Below are 23,432 nucleotides of genomic sequence, written 5' to 3' on the forward strand. Positions count from 1 at the left end.
GTCATCTAAGACAGTAGATGTGAAAGGGCTCTATAAAGATTGAAGAGCTATACGAATGTTATTCACTTATGGCTGAGTTCCATATATAAGACTATGGCTGCCTGTACAACAGGTGGTTGGTGCAGGCTGATGGAGAGCATTCAGTCAAGAGTCTGAATCCCATTCCTCTGACACAGACCAGCGGGCACCACGACTAGGTCACCTTTCCTTTCTGTGTCTCGCTGGGCACACATGGGAATGAGGAAAGAGCTGGGTGGTTTCCCAAGTATGCTGCCACAGGTGGCCCCTGGCTTCAGGGGAATGCCTTGGAGGTGAGTCTTTGGGACTCACCCCATTTTCAAGCACTGAAACTCCATCTGGATCTGTTTTGTAGACTGGATTTCCAAGGAAGTATTCTTCTGTAAAAAAGGGCTCTGCTAAGAACAAAGCCAGTTTAAAAACTACCAGGGTGAATGATAATCTTCAAGTCTCCTTTTAGCTCTGAATGGCTCCCATCGGGACCATGGGAGTGTGTCCTGAACACCGCAACTGTTTTTTTTTTCCCCACAACTGACTTCAAAATGCAGAAGATTCACCCTTAAGGCCGCCTCGCTCTAGTCTGCTCTAACAGTAATCTGCTGTCACCAGGGCCTTTGTCTCCACATAGTGCCACCCTCGCTGGAGACACTGGTGTGAGGCTGGTGGCCAGGAGCAGGGGGTGGGTTACAGCAATGGCAGGGATGCTGCCCAGCAGCCCAGAGAGGGCACTCTGCTCCAGGACGCTGACCGTCACTTGGTGTACCTGTTCCAGGTCCTGGACATGGGGTATATTATTTGACAAGAGGACCTTTTGAGGAAGGTCCACAACTTATCCGTCTCTGTAAGTGGGATGCCCCATTCAGTAGGTTTCCATAATTCACGGCTGATGCTTGTTCTAGTTGCTGAGATATCTAACTTGTTAGTGCCCATGTTCTTGTAGTCATTAAATATTCTGTAAATATCCTCTGCTTATTGTAACATCCATCCCATAGCAGGCATATAATAAAAGTTGAACAGACAGGACCTGAATTCAGCAGCAGAAGTGGATGGCACAGGTAGTCTGCAGCTCCAGCTGACACCAGAAGGTCCCCGGGGAACACCTCAAGGCCAGGTAAGTTGAGCACCACAGAACTCCTCCTGTGCTCGTAGAATCTGTGTTCAGGAGACGGAAGGAGAGTGCTTATAGCTGACATGCAGGGAGGGGTATCACTCAGACCACCCCTAGGTACTCAGAAGTGACTGCTGCTGCTAAGTCACTTCAGTCGTTTCCAACTCTGTGTGACCCTATAGACGGCAGCCCACCAGGCTCCCCTGTCCCTGGGATTCTCCAGGCAAGAACACTGGAGTGGGTTGCCATTGCCTTTCTCCAATTCGTGAAAGTGAAAAGTGAAAGTGAAGTCGCTCAGTCGTGTCGACTCTTAGCGACCCCATGGACTGCAGCCTACCAGGCTCCTCTGTCCATGGGATTTTCCAGGCAAGAGTACTGGAGTGGGGTGCCATTGCCTTCTCCGAGAAGTGACTGCTGGCAGCCTGATTAATGCTGGCTTTCTTAGGAGGCCACTCCAGGCATGGAGGGCTGTGATGACCCACACACCCCATGTTTGACACCTTTCTGAGCCTTATTGACTGTTGATGGTTTTTGACTAATCCAAAGCAGAAGAGTTTACCTGGAAGTGTCAACACAAACATACCAGATGTGTTCTGACTCAGGAGGACACTAGGAGAAAGCCTTTAAACACAAGAATCTGAGAGGAGGAGCCAAGATGGCGGAGGAGTAGGACAGGAGAACACTTTCTCCCCACAAATTCATCAAAAGAGCATTTAATCATCGAGTAAATTCCACAAAACAACTTCTGAATGCCGGCAGAGGGACATCAGGCACCCAGAAAAGCAATCCAACTCTTGAAAAGGAGGTAGGAAAAAATATAAAAGACAAAAAGAGACAAAGAGGGAGGGACGGAGCTCCGTCCCGGGAAGGGAGTCTTAAAAAAAGAGAAGTTTCCAAACACCAGGAAACCTTCTCACTGCGAATCTGTGCCGAGCTTTGGAAGCACAGAGGGCAACATAACAGGAAGAAAAATAAATAAACAATTAAAACTCAAGATTGCGAGTCCTACGGTAACTCCCCCAGTGGAGAAGCAGACGCCTGCAGGCGCCATTAACAAGTGGGGCTGGGCAGGAGGCGCAGCACGGGCTGCATCGCTTAGAGTAAGAATCTGGCCTGAATACCTGAACACTATCTGAGCGAAATAATTTTGGGCTAACAAACCAGACTGTGGGATATCTACTACGCCGAAAAGCCAGCCCCAACCTAAGACCGCCAGGCCCGCAGGAACAAAGAATTGAACAGAGATAGCCGGCTGCAGACCTTCCCCTCCGGTGATAGGCAGCCAGAGCCGAAGGGGGGCAATCGCAGCCCCAGAGAGACATTATCTATAAAACTGTAAGCAGGCTTCTTTGCTAACTAAAACTTCTTGGGGTCTGGACGGTTAACATCTGCCTAAGAAGGTGCGCCGGTTTTGCGCCCAGATAACCGGAGTGGGGGAGGCGATAAGTCGCAGCATTGGCGCCGCCAAACACCTCATCACTTGAGCTGCTCGGACCTGGGAAGAGCACAATACTCAGGCCCAACTGAGTCTGCGCCTCTGAGGACTATCCGAGTGCCTGAACCTGAGCGGCTTGGACCTGGGAGGTACATGCAACCCAGGGCCAGCCTTGGATTGTTCCCAGCGGAACAACCAGAGCCCGAGCAGTGTGGGCAGGGAGGCTACACGCGCAGTGAGCGGGGCAGACCCAGTGTGGCTGAGGCACTGCGGCGCACGCCAGTGTTATTTGCTTGCAGCATCCCTCCCTCCCTCCCCACAGCGCGACTGAACAAAGAGAAGAAATACAGTTCCACCCATCAGAACACTGACACAAGCTTCCCTAACCAGGAAACCTTGACAAGCCACCTGTACAAACCCACACACAGTGAGGAATAGCCACAATAAAGAGAACTCCACAAACTGCCAGAATACAGAAAGGACACCCCATACTCAGCAATTTAAACAAGATGAAGAGACAGAGGAATAGCCAGCAGATAAAGGAACAGGATAAATGCCCACCAAACCAAACAAAAGAGGAAGAGATAGGGAATCTACCTGATAAAGAATTCTGAATAATGATAGTGAAATTGATCCAAAATCTAAAAATTAAAATGGAATCACAGATAAATAGCTTGGAGACAAGGATTGAGAAGATGCAAGAAAGGTTTAACAAGGACCTAGAAGAAATAAAAAGAGTCAATATACAATGAATAATGCAATAAATGAAATTAAAAACACTCTGGAGGCAACAAATAGTAGAATAACAGAGGCAGAAGATAGGATTAGTGAATTAGAAGATAGAATGGTAGAAATAAATGAATCAGAGAGAATAAAAAAACGAATTAAAAGAAATGAGGACAATCTCAGAGACCTCCAGGACAATATTAAATGCTACAACATTGAATCATAGGGTTCCAGAAGAAGAAGACAAAAAGAAAGACCATGAGAAAATACTTGAGGAGATAATAGTTGAAAACTTCCTAAACTGGGAAGGAAATAATCACCCAAGTCCAAGAAACCCAGAGAATCCCAAACAGGATAAAACCCAGTGAAACACCCCAAGACACATATTACTCAAATTAACAAAGATCAAACACAAAGAACAAATATTAAAAGCAGCAAGGGAAAAACAACAAATAACACACAAGGAATTCCCATAAGGATAACAGCTGATCTTTCAATAGAAACTCTTCAAGCCAGGAGGGAATGGCAAGACATACTTAAAATGATGAAAGAAAATAACCTACAGCCCAGATTATTGTACCCAGCAAGGATTTCATTCAAGTATGAAGGAGAAATCAAAAGCTTCTCAGATAAGCAAAAGCTGAGAGAATTCTGCACCACCAAACCAGCTCTACAACAAATACTAAAGGATATTCTCTAGACAGGAAACACAAAAATGGTGTATAAATTGAACCCCAAACAATAAAGTAAATGGTAAACGGATCATACTTATCAGTAATTACCTTAAACGTAAATGGGTTGAATGCCCCAACCAAAAAGACAAAGACTGGCTGAATGGATACAAAACAAGACCCCTACATATGTTGTCTACAGGAGACCCACCTCAAAACAGGGGACACATACAGACTGAAAGTGAAGGGCTGGAAAAAGATTTTCCATGCAAATAGGGACCAAAAGAAAGCAGAGTAGCAATACTCATATCAGATAAAATAGACTTTAAAACAAAGGCTGTGAAAAGAGACAAAGAAGGTCACTACATAATGATCAAAGGATCAATCCAAGAAGAAGATATAACAATTATAAATATATATGCACCCAACACGGGAGCACCACAGTACGTAAGACAAATGCTAACAAGTATGAAAGGAGAAATTAACAATAACACAATAATAGTGGGAGACTTTAATACCCCACTCACACCTATGGATAGATCAACTAAACAGAAAATTAATAAGGAAACACAAACTTTAAACGATACAATAGACCAGTTAGACCTAATTGATATCTATAGGACATTTCATCCCAAAACAATGAATTTCACCTTTTTCTCAAGCGCACATGGAACCTTCTCCAGGATAGATCACATCCTGGGCCATAAAGCTAGCCTTGGTAAATTCAAAAAATAGAAATCATTCCAAGCATCTTTTCTGACCACAATGCAGTAAGATTAGATCTCAATTACAGGAGAAAAACTATTAAAAATTCCAACATATGGAGGCTGAACAACACGCTGCTGAATAACCAACAAATCACAGAAGAAATCAAAAGAAATCAAAATTTGCATAGAAACGAATGAAAATGAAAACACAACAACCCAAAACCTGTGGGACACAGTAAAAGCAGTCCTAAGGGGAAAGTTCATAGCAATACAGGCACACCTCAAGAAACAAGAAAAAGTCAAATAAATAACCTAACTCTACACCTCAAACAACTAGAAAGGAAGAAATGAAGAACCCCAGGGTTAGTAGAAGGAAAGAAATCTTAAAAATTAGAGCAGAAATAAATGCAAAAGAAACAAAAGAGACCATAGCAAAAATCAACAAAGCCAAAAGCTGGTTCTTTGAAAGGATAAATAAAATTGACAAACCATTAGCCAGACTCATCAAGAAACAAAGGGAGAAAAATCAAATCAATAAAATTAGAAATGACAGTGGAGAGATCACAACAGACAACATAGAAATACAAAGGATCATAAGAGACTATTATCAACAATTATATGCCAATAAAATGGACAACGAGGAAGAAATGGACAAATTCTTAGAAAAGTACAACTTTCCAAAACTCGACCAGGAAGAAATAGAAAACCTTAACAGACCCATCACAAGCAGGAAATTGAAACTGTAATCAAAAATCTTCCAGCAAACAAAAGCCCAGGTCCAGACGGCTTCACAGCTGAATTCTACCAAAAATTTAGAGAAGAGCTAACACCTATCCTGCTCAAACTCTTCCAGAAAATTGCAGAGGAAGGTAAACTTCCAAACTCATTCTATGAGGCCACCATCACACTAATACCAAAACCTGACAAAGATGCCACAAAAAAGAAAACTATAGGCCAATATCACTGATGAACATAGATGCAAAAATCCTAAACAAAATTCTAGCAATCAGAATCCAACAACACATTAAAAAGATCATACACCATGACCAAGTGGGCTTTATCCCAGGGATGCAAGGATTCTTCAATATCCATAAATCAATCAATGTAATACACCACATTAACAAATTGAAAAACAAAAACCATATGATTATCTCAATAGATGCAGAGAAAGCCTTTGACAAAATTCAACACCCATTTATGATAAAAACTCTCAGAAAGCAGGAATAGAAGGAACATACCTCAACATAATAAAAGCTATATATGACAAACCCACAGCAAACATTATCCTCAATGGTGAAAAATTGAAAGCATTTCCTCTAAAGTCAGGAACAAAACAAGGTGCCCACTTTCACCATTACTATTCAACATAGTTTTGGAAGTTTTGGCTACAGCAATCAGAGCAGAAAAAGAAATAAAAGGCAATAAATAGGGCATGCCACTACTTTTCTTAAGATGCTAATTATCAGCCAATGTTCAAAGACATTTTTAACTGTGGGCAAATTAGTGGATGGACTTTTTGTCTGTCACTTTTTAAAAAGTACTTAAGATACAAGTTTTATTAGTACCACAGTCTGCCTTCAGTAATATGCCTAAAATATTTTTTTCAGGGCCAGGAGCATTCAGTTGAAAGAAAATCTTTTTACGACTGCAAAATAGTATTAAAACTAATGCCCTGGTCCAAGATTAGGTTTTTAATGATATTAACAGTAGTCTGATAAACATCTAGAAGTCTGGCATTGAGAAACAAAAGCTTGTACCTGACTAGTATTTTTATTTAAAAAAATTAGTTCTGTTAGCTTATTTAAATTCTCTTACATTTATTTATCTGTAGAATTTATATTTATTTCATTCCTTTTATCTCACTGAAAACTGTCTGCAGGCTCTTTGATTTGGATTAGATGTGTGAAGTACTGTCTTTGCCAAAAACCTCAAAATTACCTGTTCTTTTCAACGTAGTGGGTTTGTGCTTGTTTGGAGATCAGTTCAAAAACTATCTGTACTATCTGTACTGCCTCTGATGTTAAGATTTTATGTATAGCATAAGGAAGCTAGCTCTGACTATATTTTCCTAAGAATAAAGACCTATTTTTGTAGCATGAAAAAAAAAAATAAATAAACACAAGAATCTTTGCAAGTTACTCATATGGCCTCAGAGGGAACAGGATGCGTGTGCATGGCCACCACACACACCCCTAGATATCGGAGGCTGGTTGTTTAAGGGCAACACTTTTATTTTCCCTGGGAAAAATGGCAACTGCTGTTGGAAAAGCTTAGCCAACAGGCCTATCTAACTTCTTTCTTCTACCGTATTTCATGAAACTTCCTGTCAGATGTGCACAATATAAATGGTTGACATCAGACACAGTGCGGAGTAGCCGCAAAACCAATAGGCATGTGATCAGTGATTTCTAAGGAACAAAATGAGTAAGGAATGAGAGGATTCAATTGTAGGGATTTTCAGAGTTTCCCCATTAGAGCTGTTCAGATATTCCTTTAGTCTATTTTGAGGATGAGGGAATGCAATTCCCTCTACTTACCAACCTATGTAATCTCTAAATTCCCTTTTTAATCAAATAGCTTAGCATATCATTTACCTTATATACAGAGGAATTTTGTCTCCAACAAAAAGTCTAGCTATGAATCTGCCTTGAAAGTTGGGAGTCTGGGTCTGTCATATTCCTTTGGATATTATGATTTGGGTCATTGCCATGCAGCTTTCCTCCTCCAACAAAGAGGCCTTGCCTGGAGCCCCTTGAGGCTCCCTAGGCCAGTCCTTCCTCTGATCCTTCCACTTTCCCACCTGCCTACAGCGTGAGTCCTCCACGCCTTGTAGCCAAGTGCCATGCTGCTGACTTTTTTGCAGGATTGATGCCCTTTCTGCCTGTACTTTCATCTCTTGTCTCATAACTGAATATTCTGGGCTCTCATGCCCTTCTTCCTATCAATATATCTGCTGCTGGGGTCCTGTTCATGTCCTATCAGGCCTAACATGCTGTTGACCAAAGCTTGGTATTAGAATAGCTGGTGGAATTTATTTTATTACCCATCCCCAAGTCCTAACTCTTGGCTTCTGATCCAGTATGTCTGAAGGTGGACCCCTGCATCTGCGGTTTTATCCAGTTCCCTAGATACTCAGGGAGAAGGCAATGGCAACCCACTCCAGTACTCTTGCCTGGAGAATGCCATGGACAGAGGAGCCTGGTGGGCTACAGTCCATGCGGTAGCACAGAGTTGGACACGAATGACGTGACTTAGCAGCAGCAGCTAGATACTCAGAGTTGGAGAACAACTGATTTTGAGAATACAAGTACCTTGATATAGGTCTTTCCTACCTTTAAAATATATTCCAAATCCTCAGCCTTTTGCTAAAAACATTTTAGATCATTTTACATATGAACAGTAGGACAAGTTGTATGGGCATGTATAATTAGTGAATAACCTGCTGCTGCTAAGTTGCTTCAGTCATGTCCGACTCTGTGCAACCCCACAGACAGATCTCTGGGTTTCTCCAGGCAAGAATCCCAGAGAATCCCCGTCTCTGGGATTCTCCAGGCAAGAATACTGGAGTGGGTTGCCATTTCCTTCTCCAATGCATGAAAGTGAAAAGTCAAAGTGAAGTCGCTCAGTCGTGTCCGACTCTTAGCGACCTCATGGACTGCAGCCTACCAGGCTCCTCTGTCCGTGGGATTTTCCAGGCAAGAGTACTGGAGTGGGGTGCCATTGCCTTCTCCAGTGAATAACCTATGTCTCATAAATTCCTACAAAATCTATGAGGTAAGAATGCCTCAGACTCTGCATACAGATGATAGAGGCATAAAAGAAAGTTAACTGTCAGTTATAAAACCTGCTTCCTCTAAGAAGTCTCCCCTGACACTCAAAGAAATATTTCTCCATATTTGTGTGCTGTCTGGCATCCCCTAGGCCAGGTCCTCAACGGCTTCCATCTGTATTAACACAGCTGTCTCATCACTTTTATCTTCTGCTCCATCATTTTGGTCCCATCCCACACCCAGTCACTAAATATAAGTTATCCAAAATATAAGTCTGGCCCTAGTCCCTCCTAGCTTCAGATAAACATGTTTTTAAAGCATCCATACAAGCCTTCCATGAATTGGCCCAATAACCTTCCTAATACTCTTTACTTTGCCATTTATTCTCTGGGAATGGATTGTAATTTCCCACAAAATGTTTCACATGTCAGTGACTTAACTGGGAATGCTTTGTACTCTCTCTGCCCTCTCTAAACCTGTCTAACTCCTATTCATCTCATGAGATTTAGGGCCATGGATTATCTAAGGAACTTGAAAGGAAATTACTTAGATAAAATCAGGCTCAGATTTATTCAATTAGCTGCATGTCCTAGGATTTAAAAATTTATTTTGACTGGCCTCTCTCTGTTCTTTTTAATTGGAAAATTTTAGAATAATGTTGCAGAACTGCTAGCTATCAAGCCAATGTGCACGCCCTCATCAAAACACTGCTTGTCAGGGGTGCCATGTGCTGAGTTAATGCACTGACAAGCCCTGATTCCCTTGCAGCTAGCAGAGGCTATATGACACAAATTTGGCCAATGAGATTTAAACCGAAGTTTCAGGGTGTGGCTCTTAGGAAAATTTTTCAAAGGGGACAGAGGTGGCTACATTCACCCTTTTCCCTTATTGTTGTCATGAACACGGCTTGATACCTGCAAGCATACCAGTGATCTTGCAAATGGAACAGCAGAACCGGAGAGAAGGGGCAGCCTGACAGGACTGGTTATGCTACAAGAGAATATCCTTTATTTGCTTATGCTGTTCTACTTGGGTTCTGATATGCAGACAAAGGCTGTCTTAACTGACACACATCTCATCCTGGACTTCCTTCTCCAAGAATTCTGCACTCTCATTTGACTTTCTCACCACCTATTTTTGATGACGTTTTTAACAAAATCATTAGAGTTACAATTTTTCACAACTCTCCCATTTTTGTTATTTGCCAATCTAATGTCCATGATGGTCATAAGGATGGAGGGGTCTGAGTTAAGTGGAAGCTGGAAAACTTACAGTAATTTGAATGAGAAATAACAATTCTAGTTTCTTCATTTTGCAAACAGAACACTGGAACTGATATATAATGAATTAGCAGCTGTACATAAATTCAGCCAGGAATTTTCACAGTGCTATCCAAAAGGTATTAGGTAGCATAAACCTCTGGGAGCCCCAAGAGGTACCCCAAAAACAAGTATTAGAAGCTTCCCTGTAAACTTGATACTGTTCCTGATAAAGACCCTGGAAGCGAATAATGAGGTTTGGTATTTATGCGGATAGAGGGGATTGGAAAAAATACAGTAACTTAAATAGGAAATGTAGGCTACATAAACTTTGGGGGAAGAGTTTATTCTTTTGAGCTTAAACTCTAGATGGTATACAATCTGGTAAGTACTATGAATTTGGCTTAAGATTCTATAAGCTATCTTTATGCTCCCTTGGGACTTTGAGAGGACATAATGAATGGTGGAATAGAAGAATCAGTCTTCCCTGGCCTCATCCAAGCTGGCTTATGCATTTCTCTTCCATGCTCCTATAGTTCTCTAGAACAATGGCTAAGAATGTGGAGTCAAATTGCCTGGACTTTAATCTTAGCTGAGTGACCTTGACTGAGCAAGTAACCTCTCTGGTCCTGACTGCCATTTGTGAAATGTAGACTATGACCATACCTACTTTTTGTGTGAAGATCAACCGATCAACATATAGCACTTAGATCCGTGATGGGAACTTAGTAAGCTGTCAATAAATGTGATTATGTTGATTGTCAAATATACTACAACATCATGTTCTTTATCCTACTAGAATGCCATCTCCTTCTATTTAAGAAGCATGTCTTATCATTTGCGTCGGTGGGTGCTCCTTTAGTACTCAGTCCATGGTTACTGATGAACATGAATGAATAAAAGACTCTTCTGAGGTTGTCCTCCCTTGTGGAAAGTATCTTACTTTACACGGTGAGTGAGTGAAGTCGCTCAGTCGTGTCCAGCTCTTTGCGACCCCATGGACTGCAGCCTACGAGACTCCTCTGTCCACAGGATTTTCCAGGCAAGAGTACTGGAGTGGGTTGCCATTTCCTTCTCCAGGAGATCTTCCCGACCCAGGAATCGAACCCAGGTCTCCTGCATGGTAGGGAGACGCTTTACCGTCTGAGCCACCAGGGAAGTCTTTACAACGTAGTTGTGCACATTCGTGTCTTATCTACTCCCCTCTTACCCTAAGTGCCTACCTCCTGGTCTAAATCCCTGTGTTCAGTAAGGGATTAATAAATATTTCTTGACGAAATGAATAATAACCAAACCTGTGCACACTGAGTCATCGCTCTCCCCTTCTGACACAATCTTCTGCAGAATGTGTACTCCAGTAATAGCTAGCTACTCACTTTTAAACTTACCCTGCACATCACGCCTCCATGACTTGGCTCAGGTAGTTCCCATCTGCCTACCTCCACTTTGCCAGGCACACACACTCATACGCATCTCTAAGTTCTAGCTTAGATGCTCTCCTTCCAGAAATCTTTCCTAATCTACCCAAAGAGAGCCAGCCACCTTGCCCTACTTCCTCCCACTTCCTTCCACTTCGCCTCTACAATGATTTCACTGAAGGCTCATGCTGTGTCTTATCACAGAATTTAAGCACCAAGTATAGAACCCAACAAAGAATAGATATCCAAATAAGCTTGTTGAATAAACAGGCATGTTGATCTATAGGATGGTACACAGATAGATTCCGAATGAATTTGCTCTTCCATTCTGGATCACAAATGAATAATTGTATGCACACACAACACACAGAATGCAATTTGAGTTCCTCCACCTTTAAAGGTAATTCAGTTACCCCTATCCATTTCTTCCTGGTCTGGGATACCTGCTGACGTGAGGCATCCTTTTGGGAGCACATTAGGGCAGTTTTGGCATTCAGTGTGCACACACGGAACAGAGGGAAAACAACTGCCTTGTACTAGGCTTGAGTCATGACCTTGGCCTTGTTGCCTTGGTGTCTAAAACCCAGGGATGCTCATTCTAGAAAGGTAGGCATGCCCATGGAATGCTGTAACAGAAGCTCTGATGACATTCTTGTGTTCATCAGAAGAGGGAATGGGTTAATAAAAATATCAAGAATTACAGCTGTAACCACATGGAGACCTAGGAAAACAATAAGAAAGAGTATTTGCACATAATAAATGAAGAGACATGAACTGGTGCAGAAAACCTGCCTCTGCATCACCTGTGCCTGGCAGCAGACTACATTTCTGGGCACTCTGCACAGGAACCCATGCCTGTATCAGCCAGAGATGCTCAGATTATTGGATTAGTGATGTTAATGCAGTTGCAATGAATTCAGAATGACTCTGCATTTAGGTCTCATGAGGGGAGAGGTGCTGGGGGTTCCAAAGTCCGAGTGTTAGTCACTCAGTCATGTCCGACTCTTGTGACCCCATGGACTACAGCCCACCAGGCTCCTCAGCCCATGGAATTACCCAGGCAATAACACTGGAGTGGGTAGCTATTCCCTTCCTAAGGGGATCTTCGTGACCCAAGGATTGAACCTGGGTCTCCCGCATTGCAGGCAGATTCTTTACAACTGAGCCACCAAGCAAGCCCCACCTACTTCTTTCAGTAACTGCTAAAGGATAGTAAACTCATCACTGGCCTTATAATAGCTGTCCCTACAATGGGGCTGACCACAGAGGCAGCCCAGACCAATTGAATAAGAATCTGAAAGTGTAATGTCAGGCCTAGAATGTTTTAAAAATATCTCTTTAATTCTGATAGCTATATCAGGATTCTGAATCTTATTTTTGCTATTCTAAATGGGACTGCTTCTTTTAAGATGTAGCATGCACACAGGGTCACTGTGTCCAGTTCTAAATTGATTACTCCCTGGAAGCAATCACTGCAATAAATTCAGACTTATCTCCTTTCCTCGAATGAAATGGTATGTACATGGGGTCATGGCATCCTGTGTGAAGAGGGTGCGGAAGAGTTTTGGTACCCAATTTCCTCAGAGGAAGATTAAACTGAGGAATGAGCTGAGAGTAACTGCAGAATGTCTGGGGTGTGGCTGGCATGCCATTGTCACGGTTAAGTGCTGAATACTTTCTTGCTGCCCTTTAGTAGTTTGGAGAAGCACACTAAACAAACAACTATGAGAAACACATTTTTTTTTTGTCTTTTGGTTCTATGCTTGGCTATTCTGGTTCTTTCTTTTAGGATAAAATTCTGGACCTAGGAGGTTGCATAACTAATTGGGTGTCTGACTCAAAGTTCACAGTCCTCTTTGTCTTGCCAGAACCCCGCCTCCCCTGCACCCGAACCCAGACAAAACCACTTTCACTAACCCTGAGTTGTGATGCCCCAGGCCGGTCAGATCTGAAGGAACTAGTCCCATGGTTGCTGGAATAATCTTGTCTCCTTTCTGGTACCAGAAATTCTCCTTATTCTGTCTTCCGCTGAAGATCTGAAGGTCCATGGTGTGGGCTGGGGTGGCAACAATGTAGAGAATCCAGAGAATTCTCTCCCACAGTTGAGCAAGCCACACACCCAGGCATCACATTCAGCAATGAGCCTGTGATCACATGTCAGTGCCAGAAAAGTTTCTGGCTGGTGGAAATGTGTCCCCTAGTGGACCTCAAATACATAAATTTTGTAAAGACTGGATTGTTCATGGTGCACATTATTCTGACTTAAAGTCAGCGGGCACTTCCTGAGTATCAGCTGTTACTGGACATTTTGTTAAGAGCTTTACATGCACTAACATTAATTTTCACAAGTACTCTATGAAGTGGAAATTACTGTTCTCATTATTGAGCCGAGGAAAACTGAAGCTTAGAAGGACAGATAGGCATTCACTTAAGGTCTCGCTGTTAGTGAACAACAGAGCAAGAATTCAATTAAAATACCCAAGTCAGACTCCAAAAAGACTTGGAAATAAGAGAAAACGGTACTATGAACCATTTAAGATATTGTTTTTTAATTGATATATAATGATGGTTACTATTTTAGATAAGAACCCACCTGCAATGAAGGAGATGTGGGTTCAATCCATAGGTTGGGAAGATCCTCTGGAGAAGGAAATGGCAACCCACTTCAGTATTCTTGTCTGGAAAACTCCATGGAGGAGGAGCCTGGGGGTACTCTGTCTATGGAATTGCACAGTCCAGGGGGTCACAAAGAGTCGGACATGACTTAGCGACTAAACAACACAGTGGGTTGAATGGAAACTCCCTGCCCCCCAAACACATGTCTATCTCTTCAGCCCTGGAGCCTGTGAATGTGTTAAAAGGGGTTTTTGCAGATGTAATTAAAAGACTTTGAGATGAGATTATTCTGGATTATCTGGGTGGGCTCTAAATCCCATGACATGTGTACCTATAAGAGATACCCAGAGAAAAGACAGAGATGAGAGAAGGCCAAGTGGAAACAGAGGCAGATGATTAAAGTGATGCAGCCACAGCCAAGGAGTGCCTGCATGAAGAATCAAGGAGCAGTCCTCCCCGACAGCTTCCAGAGGAAGTGTGGCTCTGCTGACACCTTGGCTTTGGAGCTGTGGCTTCCAGAACTCTCAGACTATAAAACGTCTTTTGATTTAAGTCACTAGTTAGTGGTACATTAATAAGAAGCCACAGGAGACAAATGTAGGGGGCAATACAACTGAGCGGCAGGTTACCCGACTTAGGACTGCGATTCCTAACCCTGATGTTCATTATGTGTGACCTTGGCATGTTGCTTCCTAAGGCCTCAGCTTCCTTCTGTGGAGAACAGCTGTGAGTGAGACCCTTTCCACTCCTCGTGATCTGTGAACCAAGGGTTTAGGTTTGCTATTATTCTCCCCGCCAGTGGCCAGTGGGTGGGGCAGTAATTATGTGATGACCTTTACCTCGGCAGAAATGTTTAAAGATGAATAATTAAAGCTCCTCCTATAAAAACAGGACAAAGACATCTTTGGCATTCTTAAAAAAAGATTCCATGGGATTAACATACAGACACCACTATATATAAGATAGATAACGGGAAGAACCTACTGTATAGCACAGGTAACTATACTCAATATTTTGTGATAACCTATATGAGAAAAGAAACTGAAAAAGAATGAATGTATGTATAACTGAATCACTATGCTGTATGACATTGTGGAATGTGAAGTCAAGTGGGCCTTAGAAAGCATCACTACAAACAAAGCTAGTGGAGGTGATGGAATTCCAGTGGAGCTACTTCAAATCATGAAAGATGATGCTGTGAAAGTGCTGCACTCAATATGCCAGCAAATTTGGACAAGTCAGTAGTGGCCACAGCACTGGAAAAGGTCAGTTTTCATTCCAATCCCAAAGAAAGGCAATGCCAAAGAATGCTCAAACTACCGCACAATTGCACTCATCTCACATGCTAGTAAAGTAATGCTCAAAATACTCCAAGCCAGGCTTCAGCAATACGTGAACCGTGAACTTCCAGATGTTCAAGCTGGTTTTAGATAAGGCAGAGGAACCAGAGATCAAATTGCCAACATCCGCTAGATCACAGAAAAAGCAAGAGAGTTCCAGAAAAATATCTATTTCTGCTTTCTTGACTATGCCAAAGCCTTTGACTGTGTGGATCACAATAAACTGTGGAAAATTCTTCAAGAGATGGGAATACCAGACCACCTGACCTGCCTCTTGAAAAACCTACATGCAGGTCAGGAAGCAACAGTTAGAACTGGACATGGAACAACAGACTGGTTCCAAATAGAAAAAGGAGTATGTCAAGGCTGTATATTGTCACCCTGCTTATTTAACTTATATGCAGAATACATCATGAGAAACACTGGGCTGGAAGAAGCACAAGCTGGAATCCAGATTGCCAGGAGAAATATCAATAACCTCAGATATGCAGATGACACCACCCTTATGGCAGAAAGTGAAGAGGAACTAAAAAGCCTCTTGATAAAAGTGAAAGAGGAGAGGGAAAAAGTTGGCTTAAAGCTCGACATTCAGAAAACAAAGATCATGGCATCTGGGCCCATCACTTCATGGGAAACAGATGGGGAAACAGTGGAAACAGTGTCAGACCTTATTTTTCTGGGTTCCAAAATCACTACAGATGGTGACTGCAGCCATGAAATTAAAAGACCCTTACTCCTTGGAAGGAAAGTTGTGACCAACCTAGATAGCATATTCAAAAGCAGAGACATTACTTTGCCAACAAAGGTCCGTCTAGTCAAGATTATGGTTTTTCCAGTGGTCATGTATGGATGTGAGAGTTGGACTATGAAGAAAGCTAAGTGCCGAAGAATTGATGCTTTTGAACTGTGGTGTTGGAGAAGACTCTTGAGAGTCCCTTGGACTGCAAGGAGATCTAACCAGTCCATTCTGAAGGAGATCAGTCCTGGGTGTTCTTTGGAAGGAATAATGCTAAAGCTGAAAGTCCAGTACTTTGGCCACCTCATGCGAAGAGTTGATTCATTGGAAAAGACTCTGATGCTGGGAGGGATTGGGGGCAGGAGGAGAAGGGGACGACAGAGGATGAGATGGCTGGATGGCATCACCGACTCAATGGATGTGAGTTTGAGTGAACTCCAGGAGTTGGTGATGGACAGGGAGGCGTGGTATGCTCATGGGGTCGCAAAGAGTTGGACATGACTGAGCGACTGAACTGAATTGATACCTGAAACTAATACACCATTGTAAGTCAAGTATACTCCAATACATTTTTTTTAATTGCAGTGAAAAAAAAAAAGATTCTCTCTGTACAGTGGGCTTAAACCAAGGACTACCGGCCTCTAATTCCCAGGTGCAAATTTTAAAGAAAAACAAAAGACTCTAGAGAATATGAGTGGGTAGAAACTGAGGGTAGCAATTGTCCTATAGTGATATGTGTATATTAATGGAATAAAAATCTTTTGAAGTTTAGTAAGATAATACAATGTTGTTGCTGTTTTTCTTTTATTAAGCAGGCTTGTTAGGCCTTGTTTTGTCTGATACTAAAATTCGTATGATAAATGTACATTTTCCAGCAGGTGGTTTTCCAACAACTGTGTGACTGGAAAAAGTTCAGCTCAGTTCAGTCACTCAGTCATATCTACTCTTCGCGACCCCATGGACTGCAGCACGCCAGGCTTTCCTGTCCATCACCAACTCCCGGAGCCTACTCAAACTCATGATCATCACGACAGTAATGCCATCCAACCTTCTCACCCTCTGTCGTCCCCTTCTCCTCCAGCCTTCAATCCTTTCCAGCATCAGGGTCTTTTCCAATGAGTCTGTTCTTCGCATCAGGTGGCCAAAGTATTGAAGCTTCAGCTTCAGCTCTTCCAATGAATATTCAGGACCAATTTCCTTTAGGATTGACTGGCTGGATCGCCTTGCAGTGTTCTATTTTAAGAAACATAGTATTCTACCTTATGCAAGAGATATAGTACAAATTGGAATGGTTGCTTATAATTGTGAGTTGATTACACAGGAATAACCAGTTAGAATCAGTAACAATCTTTAAAAAAAAATCCCTTTTAAAAATAATCAATAGAGAAATGACAATTCAATAGCCACTTATGGAACTATAGCTCTCTTGGTTAAGGTCTGCGCAACATTTTTTTTCATTATGAGTCTGTCAAGATTGTTAGAAACATTTATTAACATGTTTGACATAATTCTTTACATAATATCCAGTTCCAGTTTTCTACCAAAATGTTCCATTTTCTACTAGAATGTTACCAAAATCCATCTGAGAAGGGAGAATATACGGGGAGCCTCTAGCTTACTCTCCAGAGCCTGGCACTGAACGGCCACTCCGTGAATGTGGGGTGAACAAATGGGACTCATCCCAACATGTCACTTTGAATACAACAAAGACAAGCTTTGGGGTTCCAACAGCATGGAAAACACACCATGCTGTGACATCCTGGGCTCAATCAGTGACAGTTATTAAACCCACATGTGTTCAGAGCAAGAGAGTAGCTGCTGGTATCGGTAACTGCCTAGAACTCTGTCTTTTGAGACTACTGCCTTTTCTGGACAAGGCAGTAATTCCCAGTGTGGGACTTTCCTGGTGGTACAGTGGACAAAAATCCATCTGCTAAAGCAGGGGATATGGGTTCAAACCCTGATCCAGGAAGATTCCACATGCCACGCACACAACTAAGCCCACACAGCCCAACTACTGGAGCCTGCTCACTCAAGAGCCTGTGCTCTGCAACAAGAGAAGCCACCACAATGAAAAGCCCGTGTACCACAATGAAGGGTAGCCCTCCTCTCTGCAACTTGAGAAAAGCCCAAGTGCAGCAATGAAGACAAGGACAGCCCAAAACAAGTAAATAATTAAATTAAAAAAATATTAGTCTGTTAAAAAAAATTCCACCCAGCATGATCAAATCATAGTCATACAAATCCCCAATAATCCAACGAACACTCGAAAGATGAACACAGAACTGATTAGGAAGGTGGCAGAGGTTGAAAGGAGCTAGAGGGAGATAAATTGCTGGAGGAGAAAACTTCCAGAAAGGGATGATACAATTCCCCCTACCAAGCTTGACCTAACCTAACTAATCGACCAATGCACTTCCTTTTTTCCTTCCTTAAAGTTTCATTGAACATCTACTATGTGCCAGGTGGTGTTCGAGACACTAGGGATATAGCAATGAGCAAAACAGGCACAACTCCTGCTGTGATGGAGTTTACACTCTGGGGTAGCTGATGCAGTGCAAGAATAACACAAGGCTCCTGACGTGAAAGGAAGCTGCCAGTTCCCACTCTAGCCTCCAGCCAGGCCCAGCTCAAGAAGACCTCCATGACACCCTGAGGCCTCTAACTAATTAACAGTATTCACATATCACAAGAGGGAAAAAAAAAAAGTAACTACACGTGGTGATGCATGTTAACTAAACATATTGTGGTAATCATTTTGCAACATGTACATATTTCAGATCATTATGCTATACATCTTAAACTTATATAATGTTCTATGTCAATTATACCTCAATATAATTGGAGGGAAAAAGAAAATAACAAAATATGTTATGGAGGGCTGAGATTCACAGCAACTACTAAAGCCTGTGCACCTGGAGCCCGTGCTCCGCAACAGAAGAAGCCACCGCAATGAGAAACCGGCACACTGCAATAGAGGAAGCCTGTGTGCAGCAACGAGCACCCAGCGCAGCCAAAAACAAAGCAGCATGTACATGTAAACAAAACAGAACAAACACATGTGAACAGTGACTGAAAAAACCAACATGCCACCTAATCATTGGTAGTTACTAACTTTCTACCAAGATTTCACACTTAACGGCTGGGACAGTGCTAGCTATCCAACAGGTTTTAAGTAAAAGTCTGGGGAGAATTTAACATTATATTGAATTTAATGTTTGGACACATCAGATGAACTTCCTGTGATTTATCCTTTCACTCTGGGGTCAAAATATTTTAGAAAGAGTAAGTCAGTGATCTGCATACAGGAAGTGCTGAATGAATGAATGACTCAGCTTCTTAAAAAAGGTAAATTTGAGTTATGCTATTTATCATATCAAAAGCTTAGTAGATGGGTACTATAGTTGACCCTTGAACAACACAGGTTTGAACTGAGCAGGTCTACTTAAAAGGCAGATTTTTTTTTTTTCATGAAATACTACAGTACTTACACCATCTGTTCTTGGTTGAATCCGCTGACTACTGAACCTCAGATAAGGAGGGCTGACTGTAAAGTTATATGTGGATTTTGGACTGCACAGCGTCCTGAACCCCTGTGCTGTTGAAGTGTCAGTTGTATTTGCATCTCCAATCGACAGATGAGGGAAGACACAGGGCTTCCCTGGTGGCTCAGATGGTAAAAAATCTGCCTGCAATGCAGGAGACCTGGGTTGGATCCCTGGGTTGGGAAGAGCCAGGTGGGCTACAGTCCATGGGGTCGTAAAAAGTTGGACACTACCGAGCAACTTTCACAGATGAATACTTTTGAGGTTTTGAGTTGTTCAGAGCCTTGCCCAAGGTCATGCTGCCAGAGAGAAGTAAATACAGCATTCAAACCCAGGGAGTTTGATTCCAATAACTCTTAATATTATGTTGTGCTGCCTCTGCTAAGGGCTAGTCCAGATGAAACTGGCTTTAGATGACTCTCCAGATAATTTACTGGCAATCAGTGTTCTTGTCTGGTCTCTTCCTTGTCATTTGGTTTTCATGTTTTGGATATATTTAGTTTTTTTCTGATTACTTTTGAGCACTGGAAGGTTAGTCCATTCTCATAAATGTAGTATGTTCATTTTCCTTCTCAGTTTCAAGGCTCATTGAAAAATTAGGTGGGATAGACAGTTTTCTTGGAAGACTGACTTTAAGCGGTGTGAGGAAAGTGTGCCTGCCCACAAAATCTCCCCTCCTTGTTTCATGATGTTTAAAATTCCAGTAACATGGCTTTATTGCTTGGCTTCAAGTCATGTCCTCTGTCGAAATTCAAATACACCGGGGACAGGTAAGTAACACTGTAAGCCAAGCAGCCTGCCACCCTGCCTGTTATCTTTCCATCCATCCTTTTCTTCAATAAATATTTGAGACAGACTCTAGCTGAGTAATGGCTGTTGAGATGAAGTATAAAGTTAGTGGTCTCTGCCTTCAGAAAGGTCTTATTTCTGAGAGGAGATGGATGTCAGAGAAACACATTTGTTTTAGATACTATGATGGAAGCATTTATGAGGTATAGGGAAACCCAAAAGGGGATAAATATACTGCTCTACTTGGAAAGATGAGTGGACTGCAAGGAGATCCAACCAGTCCATTCTGAAGGAGATCAGCCCTGGGTGTTCTTTGGAAGGAATGATGCTAATGCTGAAAGTCCAGTACTTTGGCCACCTCATGCGAAGAGTTGACTCATTGGAAAAGACTCTGATGCTGAGAGGGATTGGGGGCAGGAGGAAAAGGGGACGACAGAGGATGAGATGGCTGGATGGCATCACCGACTCAATGGACATGAGTTTGAGTGAACTCTGGGAGCTGGTGATGGACAGGGAGGGCTGGTGTGCTGCGATTCATGGGGTCGCAAAGAGTTGGACATGACTGAGCGACTGAACTGAACTGAAGTCCTTCACACTTTAGTAAGAATACATTGTAAAGATTGTTTTCCAGGAGGCATATTTTGGTGACAGGAGAAAGAGTTTGGAGTGAGTGTGAATTCACTGGAATGTTATACATAGAGGAAACAACAGTGAGAAAGAAATTCCATAAAGAAAAACTTGGAATCCAAGTCCTAACACTGAGCTTATTTCAGAACTGAGAGTAGATTGGGCCCTTCTCACTTACATAGCCTGCTCAATTGTCAGGCTATGTGTTGAGAATTTGTAATAAAAGAAAAGTTAGTTTTTCAAAAGGGCTACAAGGAAAGAAAACATTGCTGTGATTGACTGATTGCCACAGAAGCAAGCAGTTCTTAACTGAATATACCAGGGTCAGCAAACCTTTTTTTATAAAGTGCTAGATAGTAAATAGTTTAGGTTTTGTGAGCCATATGTTCCCTGTAGTGGCTACTCAATTCTGTGGTTACAGTGGGAAAGAAGTCATGGACAGTATTTAAATGAATATATGTGGCTGTGCTCCAATATAACTTTATTTACAAAAACAGGTGGTGGGTTGAATTTCTGCCATAGTTTGCTAGACCCTGGTTTATATCATTTCAAAGGCATAGTAAAAGCCCAAGTTAAAGTGTGTTTTAAATAAAGTTTTAATAAGTTTTTGGAGGTGAGGGCCCCTCAGTTCCCTCAATGGACAGCAGGGCCTCATGTAAAGAGCCCTTTGCCTTACACCGTCGGACCGCACAGCCTGGGAAGTAGCCCTTAGAACAAATGACAGGAAGGAGAGAGAGAGAGAGCAAAAGGCAGGCAGGCAGAGGATCTTTGTGCCAAAAATGGCTAGCTATTTAACAAAAACTCATGCTTTCAGTAAATTTTTTGGTTTAAAAAGGTACAGATTGAGTGGTCTGTGGCTGATGCAAAATTATTTTAGTAGTAATGCTTGAGTATTTATTAAACATATGAATAGTTTATAGTAACTTACTCTTTCATTTATTCATTCAAACATTGCCTACTACATGCCAAGTACTGTACTAAGTCCTGAAGAAACAATGTTGAATAATTCTGGGTCATCACCATATACCAAGGTGTCCAAAATACTTCATCTTTGACTCCCTGTGGTGACTTTCTGTAGCTTTTCACTATTTTGTATGTGATGGTGACATACTGAAACTTACCCAGTTTTATAAGGCCTTAAGCCCTCTGACCAAGTCTTCCCTTTGAATCACTGAGGACTATTTCTGTTACTGCCTCACGAAGATTCTGCTGGTCAATAATAGTTACCTGCACATCATCTTTTGCAAATGGTTTGGTGCACCCCAGCAGTTAGCCTTTGGGTCCACTAACTCCAGGTTACATGCAAAGTTGGACAGACTTTACGTGGTCTAGGAAGCATTCCTTGATTAAAGACTCTCTAGTTAACTACCCACTCACAGTCTCTACTCAGATGTTCCACAGGTCCTCAAATTTAACGTGTTCAAACTTTCATCCCACCCACCCACATCCCCTTATCCCCTCCAAGGTTGCCTATATCAGTGAATGGAGCCATCTGCCACCCAACAGTGCAAGCCAGAAGCTTGGAAGTCATTCTCGACAACTTCCTCCCCCTCACCCCCTGTAGTCTACTATTCACAAATGGTAGGTGGTGGTATCTCCTAACAATCTCCGGAACTGAGATATTTCTTTCTAACTCCACTGCCTTCACCAGAGCCTAACCCTCCAACCTCTCATATCTGAATATTCTAATTGTTCTGCTAGAGTCCACTCTCATCTAAATCTCATGTCTACCCTATATCCATCTGATCACACTGTTCTTAGGGTAAGGAACAAATTCCCTAAATACCCTATTAGACTCTGCATGATTGACTCTAATCAACATCATCTTTCCCTGAAACTATTCTCTTTTCACTTTCTCTGACACATTTGAATTAGGTATCATTTTAGAGCTTAATTCTGGTCTGCACCTGTAGAAGATTTCCATTGATGGCCCCTTTCTTCACCAACCCTTGTATCCATACAGTTTGCCACATAATACTGGTGACACATAATTTCTTGCCCTTGAGTTCAGGTACGTGACTTGCTTTGATCAGGAGAATTAGACAAGGTACAGAGCTCAGGGTCCAAGAGGCCTTGCATATTTCCACTTATCCCCTTGAACCTCTCCCTTCAACATAAGAACACGCCCAGGGCAGCAATTTGGTCCCATGAAAAAGATGAGGGACACATGGAGTGAACTACTCAGCTGAGCTTAGGCTAGATCAACTGACCCTCAATTAACACATAGATTTATAAGAAACAATAACCAGTTGCCGTTTTAAGGCACTGAAGTTCCAGCTGGTTTGTTACATAGCAATAACTAGTTGACATAAACCTAATACTTTGCATTTGCCTATGGCTTTGTAAATATTCTCTACCTAAGATACATTTAGGCCAACTAGCATTAAAATCTACAAGAGTTAAAATCAACAAAGATTGCACAGATGGATCTCATCCTTCCTGCTATTAACAGCAAACTCTTGCTTGAGGATTGAGGGCCAGTAATAAAACAATGGCTAATTCCCTGAGGATGACTTTCCACATGAAATGAAGGCTTTCCCACCAATCCTACAAACTGGGCGGATGAAACTGGGCTTGGATTTTTCCCTTTCTGCCACAGAAGCTCTTCATCCCTGAAAGAAATGGCAAATCCACTGGCAGAGCTGGGCGACCAAGCTGAAAGTCAGA

At 42.2% G+C, this 23,432-nt stretch overlaps 1 protein-coding gene across 2 annotated transcripts in view; it reads right to left on the reverse strand.

Moving 5' to 3' along the window:
• The window catches only part of PLEKHG7 (pleckstrin homology and RhoGEF domain containing G7), a 93,338-nt gene that overhangs the window by 62,973 nt on the left and 6,933 nt on the right, over positions 1-23,432 (reverse strand). For both annotated transcript variants that reach the window (XM_005905883.2, XM_070370928.1), the window contains exon 5: positions 1,043-1,170. In XM_005905883.2, the coding sequence (XP_005905945.2) occupies positions 1,043-1,170 (128 nt within the window). The remainder of the gene's footprint in view (positions 1-1,042; positions 1,171-23,432) is intronic.

This window comes from Bos mutus, chromosome 5 (assembly GCF_027580195.1).
Source record: "Bos mutus isolate GX-2022 chromosome 5, NWIPB_WYAK_1.1, whole genome shotgun sequence".
Taxonomy (NCBI): domain Eukaryota; kingdom Metazoa; phylum Chordata; class Mammalia; order Artiodactyla; family Bovidae; genus Bos; species Bos mutus.